Source organism: Triturus cristatus, chromosome 4_1 (genome assembly GCF_964204655.1).
Source record: "Triturus cristatus chromosome 4_1, aTriCri1.1, whole genome shotgun sequence".
Classification (NCBI taxonomy): domain Eukaryota; kingdom Metazoa; phylum Chordata; class Amphibia; order Caudata; family Salamandridae; genus Triturus; species Triturus cristatus.
The window spans coordinates 425,548,232-425,560,550 of record NC_140585.1 but is presented as its reverse complement, the minus strand read 5'-3'; the positions used below and the strand labels follow the sequence as shown (position 1 = coordinate 425,560,550).

General features: G+C 46.2%; 1 protein-coding gene across 2 annotated transcripts in view; it reads right to left on the bottom strand.

Moving 5' to 3' along the window:
* ABTB3 (ankyrin repeat and BTB domain containing 3) overlaps positions 1-12,319 on the bottom strand; it is a 677,712-nt gene that overhangs the window by 37,241 nt on the left and 628,152 nt on the right. For both annotated transcript variants that reach the window (XM_085652553.1, XM_085652554.1), the window contains one exon: positions 9,634-9,812. In XM_085652553.1, coding sequence (XP_085508679.1) covers positions 9,634-9,812 — 179 coding nt within the window. The remainder of the gene's footprint in view (positions 1-9,633; positions 9,813-12,319) is intronic.

Sequence of the window (12,319 nt, the reverse complement as noted above, 5' to 3'; positions counted from 1 at the left end):
CTCAAGCATCAATGTCTTGCCCTCTTTTATCTCAGTATCTGATCCAGTTCCAGTTCTACACTCAGCTGGACAGCACCACTCTGACCTGCCATCATCTCCAAGGTTTGGGCCCTAATCTCCTTCACATACCTGTCCCAGCCTACGTCACTGTGCCTTCCTGTACTACCCACTGGGGATCATCTGCTCCTCTCCCCTGTAATGCCTCACCCCTTCACTGCCCACTCACACACTACCCCACTGCCTGGCCCTGCGCCAATCCGCCACTGTTTCTGGTGCTTCCACACAGTCCTGGCTCAACATACATCACGGACTCGCCTGACTCTCTCTCGCCTTCCCTTACAGCTCTATACCCGTGTCCTCGTCTGCTCGCATTCATTGAACCCCCTTCTTCTGCCTCACTGTCCCGCCTCTCTGTCCTAAGTTGCACAGCTCACTCACCTCACTATCCTGTTCTGACTATCATCGTCCTGACCCATTCTACCCCACAGTCCTACCCTGCTCCACTGCCCCATACTGTACCACAGAGCTGTATTTCATTGTTCTGCACTACTTGACATTAGTGTGATACAATTCACTCTCTGTCCTGGGGAGAGTTACAATACTGCCCGGCTCCAACTACCTGCTCCGATCTACTCCCCCTAACAGTACCGCGCTACATTACCTCGCCCCACACCATGTATTATTTGACTGTTTCCATTCAGTACCATGCAAAATGTTGTAGTGTTGTTGGTGGGGGCACTCCAGACACAGATATTCGCTTCCTGTGACAACAGTCTCACCTTTTCTCAACTATCCAAATACACACAATGCAGCATACAGCAATAATCGAAACTGCAGCCAAGTATAGCCAAAGATATTTGCAATCCTTGCATTGACTTGGCACAGTGTATTAAAGGGAGTGGGTCACGTGTTCTGAGTCAAGTGTAGGGCAGAACTGGGCTTGCACATCATTGCGCTGGTCTGAGAGTCCTGTCTGCCACTGAGGCTGCAGAAGTGACAGGAGCTACTTATTTCATGACCAAAATGAGATTCTCCTAGAAGCTAATTTCCACCAACCCCATTGGCACAGTGCTTCATTTGAGCCGGTGGTTTAGGGTGCTGGGCACCGGTACTTTATGTCAGCACCGGCACTTATGACAGTCTGCCACATGGTGGCGCTGGCAGTCAAACTCAGACATAAGAACAGGTGATTATTAATTCAATACACAATAAAACTGACCAATACTTACCACTTAGGCCGTTTTTATAGCTTTGAGGGCCTGGAATTGTCACATTTTTAAGAGTGTGTTGGTTAGTAGTGTTTCGGTGCTGTCGTTGGCAGCTCTGGCAGGGGCAACGGGTGGTGCAAGCTGGAGTGGCCTCATGGGAGGGCCCTGGCAGGTTTTTTTTTATTTATTTTTTTACAAATTAAGCTCTGTACTGGCACCTGCATCCACTGGGGTAGGGCGCCCCGAGCAAAAACTCTTCTTTGCCATATTTTACTGCAGCTCTTTTATTCCTCTGATTTCAGATTGCAGAGATGGTGCATTACACTTGAGGGTTCTGAGCACGCTGATCCATGTTTACACGCCTCCTATCTCTGACTCTAATGACATCAGGCGTGAGATCTTTGCGTTAAGACCATACCTCAAGCGAGACAAGTGGGCACATCAAGATGAATGAAAACTGCATAAGAGTGATCTCAGAAGGTACCCCGGTGATGGAAAGGAGAAAGACCATAAGCCGGAAAGCAGATCAGTGAGGTGAGGGCTCAGAAACAGCGGATCTTAAAACGTTGACAGAAAGAGGCGAGGAATCATTGACCACAGGGAGACAAAGACAGGGATTTCAACGGGTATTCCAGAAGCACAGGCGCTTGTCTCAGAATTTCTCAGAATAGGAGGGGAGGAGCTATACATGGAAGGTCATTAATACCCTGGTGGGCAGCCCTGCGCCCTGCAGTGTCAGCACCGGCTACGGCCTTCACATCCTTGATGGAGGGCAGCCTGCCACATTTAGAGTACCTTCTGCGAGGAAAGGATCTCCAAAGCCTACACTGCACCGGCTGGGGCAGCAAACATGGTGGGCTTTCCCGGGAGGGTGCCAGGTTTGTTCATCTGCTCGGCAAGGGATCTTGGTTACCAGAAACGGCCCCTCCCCCCTACTTTCTGGGTTGTGGTTGGAAAATAAAATGCTAATGGCCCTGATGTACACCCTTTATCCATGTTCATGAGGTCATGAATTGATTTCCCTGCCTTAACTACCTTTCCTCGCATGGTTTGGGGAGGAACATTTAGCAACAATTGCCCCCTGCTAAATAGGGCAAGGCGACCTTCACTATGGCCCGGCTGCCAGATGGCGATGGGACGCTGTGCCAAAGGACTGAGCCGGTGGAGCAGCTGAGTTACTGTCGGGGCAATCCTGGAGCTACCCCAATCTCTACAAGGGCATGAGACCCTGGGCTTGATGGGGCGGGAGAACCACCAGTGCACAATGGGTGGCAAACTGGAAATGGCCCCCGTAGCCTTTCACATCCACTTAACAGTTCTAGTCGATGGCGACTACATGACAAGAACACGACCAAGAGCAAAGCCTTTGTTAGTGCAGCAGGTGCAGTGGCACCAGGGACCAGGGTTGTGTGCACACCAATTATGGCTGCCTTTCACAATCAAACCTTGCCTGGCACCCTTTATGCCCCCATCAGAACAACATCATGACATTCCATGCTACTCATATTTCCTTCTCATAAAAACGTAAAATGATAGGGACTCCACAATTCTCTGAAACATACCACTGCAGCAGCAAAAACAAAGTATTGCTGGAGGCCTGCACTGTACATTATATATTCAGAGATATGCTATCCAATGACGCAATTCAGCTGTACGGCTCGTGCACACTTGAAAATAAAGGAGGGAGCTTTAGAGTAAGGGGAGAATCTCCCACGGGCTTCACGCGCCAGTGTTACCACTCACAGCCCATCTGCTGGAGCAGAAGCCGACGTCACTGGGCGAGGAGTTGCCATTGTAATCTGCAGCAGCACTGATTAAAAGTCACTCCAGAGGGGCAGCCTGGATCTGGTGCACACAGTCCAAAGCAATCACTGCTGACATGTTTGAGGAACCCAGGGGCGCGGCGTGGATCGACACAGCAACAGAACAAAGCACGCTGTGTGCAGGATGGACCGAGGTCCACCCGCAGCAGAAATAAATTAATAAGAGGTGATGAACAAATGGTCCCTTCAGACCTGGCTGGGAAACCTGCCAAGTGTCTGAGGCAAGCCTGTCTGAATCACAGCAGAGAGCACTTCTGAGGAAAACGCAATGAGGACCTGGCAAATGACTAGACCAGGGAGAACGGGGGATGCTGCAGAAGGGAACACAGGTGTTAACACAACACCCTCGGGGCGCGTCCGTACGTGTGTGTGGGAGGTGTACGCCTGGGCGCAGTGGCAGAAGGTTTCGTCTACGCACACGCGCTCACTATACTGCACCAGCAGCTCGACCTGCTTTGAACAAGTGACTTTGTTCTCCTTGATATCAAAATTGGGCATGATAATGACTCATCATGATACAAGGTCCTCGGTTATTGGATAAGAGATGTGCTCCCAGCATCCTCTTCACACACGCATACATGGGTCGAGGATGGCCGGTCCACCTTCTAGCCCCAGAGACCCTTTATTGGGAAAATTCAGAATCAGACAGAAGTGTGATCAAAACAACAGTGAGCAAAGAAAATGGAGAATGTTTCACTGCATGAAACATAACACACATTTTCCAAAGTGATTAATAATTAGAGAGCGCATTTCAGGTTTCTACAAAGAGAACCCACATACTATAAGAACCAGCAAAAGAGAATTTTGAAACACACTGCCAAAAGTGAAATTAACCCATATACATAAGTCACTCACGTGGCATTTAAGCATCGCATATTATGAACGGACCTCCAGGTAGACAACCTCACTTCCATTAAGAGACACGGACATGGGTAGAGGGCTTTATGTCACAACTGGAAACACTCAACACCAAGAGGCCAAAGCCATTTAAGTTCTGCACTTTACAAACATCACCTAACAAGACGAGCGTGAAAATATATTATGGATCCAGCAAATGTTTTCAGTCTACGAATTGCGAAGGAAATGCTGTGACAGACGCCAAATCATATTACCATGCAGCCCATCTCCTTATAATCAATGATTGATGGTATGGTATCCAGGACGGTCCCACCTGTATGTCAGAGAGGCGGGCAATGGGAGATACCCCTATTCTTTCCTATCTATATGGAGACTGTGACGGGGTCTCTCTTCCCCCAGTTATGAGGATCGTTTATAAATTCTGACAATCCTCCCTCTGGCAGATAGGGTGGTGGGGCAGATTGACAGAATGGGCGCCGCTGTGGAAGGGCTGCCTACTCACCCAGGTGGCAGCACTGGGGGGCTTCTACAAGTGGGACCTTATTAGGACTACACCCTAGGAGATGTTACGTGCGGAACCGTACTGAAATCGTTCCAGACTCTACATGTGGAATATCAGCTACCCCGCAGCCAGTTTAATAGGTACCATAGGCTCTGCCATGCACTGGCCCCCTGCATTACTGCTCTGACTGGCCTCCTAGAATCCAATCCATTAGAGGCCAAAGTCCATATGAGCTACCTGGGAGATCATAAAGCTGCCAAGATTTACTAAACACTTCTATCAAACCACCGAACACCTTTTCAGGCCTTAGGGCTACATGGGAGACAGATGTGGGGACTCCCAAGAATGAGGACTGGACAGAGGTGTTCGAGGCACTTCAGGCAGCTGCCTTTGCAGCCCAGCTCAGGATGATCCCATTAAAGTACCTCCACAGGGTTTATTTTACAAGCCATAGACTCTGGCGTATGGGTTTGATCGCTTCCCTGAACTGTCTTTGGTGTGGCAATGGGGAGGGCACCTTTATTTACACTGTGTGGAGCTGTGCTGACTTATAAAGGTTCTGGAGCAGAGTGACGGCCTGCCTAGGAGAGGTCCTGTCCTGGTCGATTCCAATGGAACCCAAGTTGACCCTTCTTCACCTCACCGACGGCTTGAGTGGTAACAGATTTAGACTATCTCTACTATTTTTGGGACTAACCCTTGCTGAGCGGAAACTAGCGCGAGAGTAGAGGACTGAAACTCCCCTATCTCTGGCAGTTTGAAAGAAGGGACTAGACCATTGTATGGGTTTGCAAATAGCAGTTTATAAGGCAAGGAGGGTTGTATGTACGCAGATCTTTCCTTTTTTTCTTCTAATATTATTAATCATTGTATGGTTGTGCAATGGCCCGTCGGGCCTTATTTCTGTATGTATTACAAAATAAATAAAATAATTTTTGATAAAATATATATATATTTTCCAGGAGAAGCATGGTCCATTTTTATTGCTCAAGCCCAAAAACAGCACTTACTCCAACCCGAAAGAATCCCTAGGGCCACATTTGTAAGATCTACAATGCATTGCCCTTTCTCTGCATCTTACCTGTGTAGATGAGAACTGGATTTGGAAAATGATATGTAATTATAATAAAGCCTAGGCTATCTATATCTGATATTACATCCCTGAGTCAAACAGTTTAGGAGGGCATCAACCCACATGTTCAATTCTTATCGCTAACTAAATAGCACAATGTCAATTTCACCATTTAGAAAAATACATATACATTTATGCTCTGCAGGAGCTAAGAAATAACATCAGGAGGACAGTTTACATTTCCAACAATAAAAACAAGCATCCCAAATTAAATACATTAAGACAACAGGAACACAGTGCTCCAGATAGACAATGCTTATGAACAGCTCAGAACTGATCTTATTTTCGATGGTGAACACTGCCACTTTCCAATTCATTATTTCATGTGATGGGTATACCTAGGGGAATGCATTTACTACTGGCTACAAATTGACAACCAGAAACAATCTAGTGCTAATTCAGCTGTATTTGACCATAGTTGCTGTTAGACCTGGCATTCTTGGCGTGGTTCCGCCTAACTTTTGGCCTTCAGGCCTCTTGTTTTAGATAACTTTGTTTTTGCTAGCCTTAGGATTATTTGCACTTTATCACTGCTAACCAGCGCTAAAGTGCTCATACTCTTGCCATAAATTGTGGTTACATTGGCTCATCCATGAATGGTATATCTAATTTACCTATAAGCCCCTAGTAACGTGCACTACCTTTGCCTAGGACCTGTAAAATAAATGGTACTAGTTGGGCAGCAGCACTGATTGTTGCACCCTATTAACTAGCTCTTTAAACAGGTCTCAGGCGTGCCATTGCAGAGCCTGTGTGTGCAGTTTAAACTGCCATGTCGACCTGGAGAGTAAACCTCTTGGCAGGCCCAAAACTTCATTTTTTAATACATATAAGTCGCCCCTAGGTAGGCCTTGGAAAGCCCAGTGGGCAAGGTGCAGTGTATTTAACCCCTTCCATGCTGCGCAGATTCCGCCGCTGTGCTGACGGAATCTTGCGCGGGCGTGGTCATGACGGAACGGTTCCGTCATGAGCACAGCTCAACCGTGGCTCATGACGGAACCGTTCCGTCATGAGCACCGAAGGGGTTAAGAAGCAGGACATGTACTTTTAAGTTTACATGTCCAGATAGTGAAAAACGATTACATTCGTTTTTCACTACTGCAAGGCCTATATCTACATTTTGATTACCTTATTACATTTTATAAGCGTAATTTTGAAATGAGAAGGTATAACTGTTTCATGTTTGTTGTCTCTAGAATCCTAATTTAAAATCCTAAAAATGGTGAAGTCCGATTTTGAATTACAATTCTAAAAATGCCACTTTTAGAAAGTTGGAAATTTCTTGCCTTAGACATTTGGTGCCTGCAGCCTGTCCCTGGTCACATGACTGGGTGTAGTTGTCAGTTGGACTTTGTGTATTACAGCTAGACAGCCACACACAATTGGAGCATAGGTGTGCCTGAGTGGGTTATCCTGACAGGATGGGAGGGAGGACTGGACCCAGCCTCACTTACATCTGGAAAGGCTATGCCCTGTCCCCACCTGAAGCCTACCTCTTGTTGTTAGTCTAAAGCCAGGCCTCGCAGGGCATCTGTGCACTTCAAAGGCATATCTATAGACATTCCTCCCCACTTCAAAGGCACAACTGTGTATAAAAGAAGGACCTCAGACACCACCACTTCAGTACACCTCTGGACCTGTGAATAATCTACCAGGAAGAAGGACGGCTGTATTGCTGAAAGGACTGCTACTCTGGTGATCTGCTACTCTGCTGGACTCATGCTTTGCTGTGCTGACTTGCTGCCTGCTGCCTTCTTGCCTGGGTGAGGACTGGAACTGCAACTCTTGTACCCAGATCCCAGAGTGACTCCAAGAGCTAGTTGGCTGGCCTCCTGATCTGAAGCCTCAGGGACATAGCTGGCTTCCAACAACCTTGCATCTGCACCTGAACTCTACCATTTGTGAGTCTACCCTGCAAAGTGGTGCCACCCCAGTTTCAGGCCCTTGGAGGGTGGGCCTAAGTGTTTACCAGCAGAACTAATGCATTGCTTCTGCTGCATGGATTGGGCCTGGAGCAGAAGGTCCAAATCACCCTCACATCATAGGAGCCGACTCATTGGCACGGCGCATCTCTGACCCAAGTCCTTACATTACTCATCGATGGCAACTTGATGATGATGCCACCCCCCACATCGCAGCCTCGCAGCTCATTGGAACCGACGCATCACCTTAGCTGCACAACACATTCTCGATGCCTAACCCTCACATCGCAAGCCCTGTTGACAGGATCCTTGATGATGACACAACAGGACCTCACACTGCAGCCCTGCCGCATCTCGGAACCAACGCATCCCTTTGGCTACACAAAGTTTCTTTCCCTCGGATCCATGCAACACCCCCAACCAGGATTTAAGGAACTTTGTTCAGCGGGCCTAACTGGGACCCAATAGGCATCCCACGCTCTATTGTGCTTGGCCTGATCTTGTGACTTTGTCCCAGTCCAGTGTGACCAGATATCCCTTGTTGGCACTTTGTGATGTTTGGCACTATTTTACCCTAGAACTTTAAAATTCAGTATCACTGGTTCTGCTAATTGGATTTTGGTTGTTTTGGTCTTTTTTTATTTATTAAAATATATTCTAAGTCTGGTTTGGGATCTTTTTGCTTGGTGTTTTCACTGTTTTACTGTTTGAAGTGTTGCACAAATACTTTGCACGTTTCCTTCAAGTTAAGCCTGACTGTTCCTTGCCAAGCTACCAGAGGGTGAACACAGGTTAATTTGGGGTTTGCTGGTGCCTTACCCTGACTAGAAAAGCAATTTCTAACAGTTGCGTTTGCCAGCAGGTGGCATTATCACAATCTGAAATATGTGTTTATCTTGTTGCTAAAAGTATCTTCCATTTAATATTATCAGTAAAATTGGCACTCTTACTGGAACGAGCAGCACTTTGTCCAAATGCCACATCCCAACGCGTTACACAAAAACTCATCAGTACCTGTCACAGTTCAAACGGTATTTTACTATGCAATCGGAGTATATAAAGAGAAGTGCCTGGCATTTAGATAGCATTATCTCCAATCTCACCAACCATCAAATTCTCCAATCCCTCAATACTGCCCAGTCTAATTTTAACTTACCTGTCACCACTAAGATAAAATGATCATTCTTGACCCAAAAGTAAATCTAGCTGCTGATCCAGCTTCAATACCATCTTATATGAAAATAAATGTTCTTCAAAATAGAACAACTAGTAACAGTCGTCCAAACAACTCAGGAAATTGCTTTCTGAAGGGGCCAATGATCACACTGTTTGACCTACAACACACTCTTCCACTCTGTCACATGCTATCAATCAACCTCTCACCTATTTTTGATACCCTTAATAATATATTTTCCTTTCAACTCCTCTTTGGGTGCCATTATTCTAATTCAGAAGAGCCTTATTCCATTCTTTTCTAAAAGACCATTCCGTTCACCTAACATAAGACATTCAAATAGACAAGGACATCCCTGTTAAATGAGCAAGGTGACCACACTCAGGACCTTAAACAGCTTCATAATGAACAACTACATCTTAGAATAACATTTTAGACATTGTACTACTGACTTGTGTTGATTCCTAAAAATATCAGGTTACTCTGAAAGAAAAAACAGACACAACCTTTAGGTGATCAGCAGAGTTTTGAGACACATTTGCTTATGGCCTTCATCTCAATGGTCTCCTTTTCTCAGTCTCAGAATGGCAAAAGGTTAAGTAAGTCCAGGAGGATCTGAATCGATGATCTCTAGGTTAAAAGCGAGGTTCAGTCAATTGACCAATCAAAATCACCACACTCTTACAAGCAACATTAGCAAGAAAATTTACCCTAAGTCGATATTTACAACTGTCCCTTTAAGTATGGATACATTTTAAAAAGTGAACCAAGAAAATCGAGGTCCATGGACATTTTGGGTGCTGAAACTACTCGGTTGTCTCCTATATGGAACACACAGGAACATGAGTAAACCTCAGAGTACTTTGAAATGGATATGAAAAACAAGGGTGTGAATTTATTTTTACATTCTTTTGAAGATTATGTAATCAAAATGTTAGTAAAGTGAGCAGAATGTCCACTCTCATCTCCTAAAATCATCTTCCATGTCTACTAGGAAGGACCATAGAACCATACCTTGCTTGCTTTCAGTATCTCGCACATTAGGGGCAGCCCTTGGGTGATGAGTTCCTCTGTGTACTCTTCTTCTTGAATAGACTTGAACTCCTTCAGCAAGCCCTGAATGAGAGGTCTTCTGTGCTGCTGAAAGGAAACTCTCAGGGACTCGAACCACGTGTGGAGGGTCCATGGGACACCTACAAATGATACATGTAGAAACACGTGACTGTAGAATAAAATAATACCTTAGGGGAAAAGTAGGATAGCACGTTTTCAAAATGGAAGCATAAACCAGTCTTTCTTCTTCAACTGACACATTGGCACAAGAGTGGCAACCCTTCACCAAACCAGAGTAGCAGGTCCCACGTCAGTGACCTGTTCCTAAGTAAACAATGTTTATGCCTGTCTGTTATATATTCTCTGCAGATCTGTTATGTCCATATTCAAAAGAAATAAGTGTCTTTGATCAACGTGAATCAGAAATATTAGGCTGAAGGATGATTACAATCAATGTTCAATCCACAAGACAATTGAAAGACTATTGCAGATCTTTATTGCTCACATTTATATACACACACACACACCCACACAAACACATTCTCTGCAGTATGAAAAAGGTGCCACTGTTGTAATGAGCATGACTAATAAATGATGAATGGAAAATCCCAGGGTTAATGTCTGACTGTGAGAAATCTGGGTTGCTGTGCCCCAATGCAATTAGAAGTTAGTGGACCCCAAAAGTGACAATTGAGGTCTTTTGTTTTTAGTGCTGTGGGTCTGCATCGAGCGGACCCTCAAGCTGGGGACCAATCACCTGTTGAAGAATAGGACTCTCAAGTTAGTGAGGCAGATCCATTGAAGGCTGACTTAGGGAGGTGATGCAGGCTACAAACTCAGAACTCAGTAACACAACCAAGAACACACTAAGCCAATGTCCAATCGTTGATATTTTTGCTTAAAACGGAAAGATACTTCTATGGACACAAAACTAAATCATGTGCACAAAATTACACATATGCACAAAATAGTAGGTAGAAACACCAGTGGTAACATGCTCAAAAAGACCTTGCAAATGATAGGGGGTATAGTTAAAGGAACTCACTGTGGTTTACTAACAGTCAAAATGCAAATTAGACCCCATAGGTCTGAGGCACCTTTAATGGTTTGTTCCACAGAAGAACGTAAATTTAAAACCACTATATCCCAAATATGCCAATATCATATGTGGTATGTGTTAGATCTGGGGGTCTCTAGTTGGCAGGGTAGGTACCACTGTCCAAGTAGGGACCCTTGCTTCTAGTCAGGGAAAGGGGGGTACACTGTTAAGATAACCCCTGCTCACCCTCTAGGTAGCTTGGCCTGAGCAGTCTAGGCTATCAAAGGCAATGTGTAAAGTATTTGTACCAACACTCACAGTAACACAGTGAAAACACCACAGATTTACTCCACACCAGTTTTAGAAAAATAATGTATCTTTACTAAAACCTTCACAAGACCAAATACTACAGACAAACCAACATATAATTCAAAAGGTTACTTTAAAGATAGTTCAAGAGTTTGCAGAAAGTACTCCAGGATGTAAAAGTCAGTGTCTTGCACAATGCGACTCTCAATGCACAAAATGCGACACTCTCGTGCCCAACAGTACCTGTAGTTGCGATAAGGTTCCCAAAAGCTATAACAAGGAAGATGGCAAAGGCGATGCGATACTCCTGAGATCCTGGGGAGGCTTTGCAGCAGCCCTGCTTCACGCAGCAGAGGTGGATGCGCCGGCTCCGATCTGTAGGGGGAGGATGCGATGACTTTGGCTTTCGTTGCGTAGGTTTCTTAGGGGGAAGCTTCACGCACAGGTTCGATGCGACACTCTTCGATGTGGCACGATGCGCGGCGCAGTGTTGACTTCCGGCGCCGCAACTCTCGATGCGCCACGGAACGGGACTCTGCGTCGACGCACGCAGCGACTGGATACTTTCACGCACCGGCAGTGGTGCGGCCCGCAAACTGGTTCTGCGACGACCCTCGCAGCGTCAGGAATCTTCTCGCACCGGGACGATGCTCGACGCACTCGGCGATGCGGGGACTCCGGGTGCTGCGATGACGCCGCAATGAAATTTTCCACGCACTCTCGTTCTTGCGACACGCAATCGGATGATGCGTTGGGTACCAGTTACTCTTTTTCACGCTTCTGCTTCCCAGCTCCCAAACATAGCAAAACGACCTCCTGAGGCCCCAAGACAGGGCAAGCACTCCAAGGCAGGTCAGAACTCCTTCAGCAGAGTTCCAGGGGAGCTGGTGGTGAAGTCCTTTTGTTCCTGGGACTTCTTAACAGGGAGCCAGCTCTTCTCAGGCCCTTGGAGATCAGAATCAAAAGAAGGGGACACAGCAAAGTCCTTCCCCTCTCCTTGGCAGCAAAGCAAAACAGCAAGCAGGCAGTCTTCTCCTCTTCAGTCCTTTTCAGCTTTCTCCTTGGCAGAGGTTTCTTCTTAGTTCCAAAGTGATCTAAAGTTTAGGTGTCTGGGGTCCTCTTCTTATACCCCTCCAAGTCTTTGTCTCTCTGTGTTTCAGTGGGGGGATTCCCCTGCTCAAACCGGTTCCTGGGTGTGCTCTGCTCTGGAGCACCTGGTTCCTTTCAGAGTGAGGGGCAGGGTCGTTAGACGCTCAGCAGGAGGTGGAGCCTTCTTTGTGCCAGCAGAGGCAGAGTCCT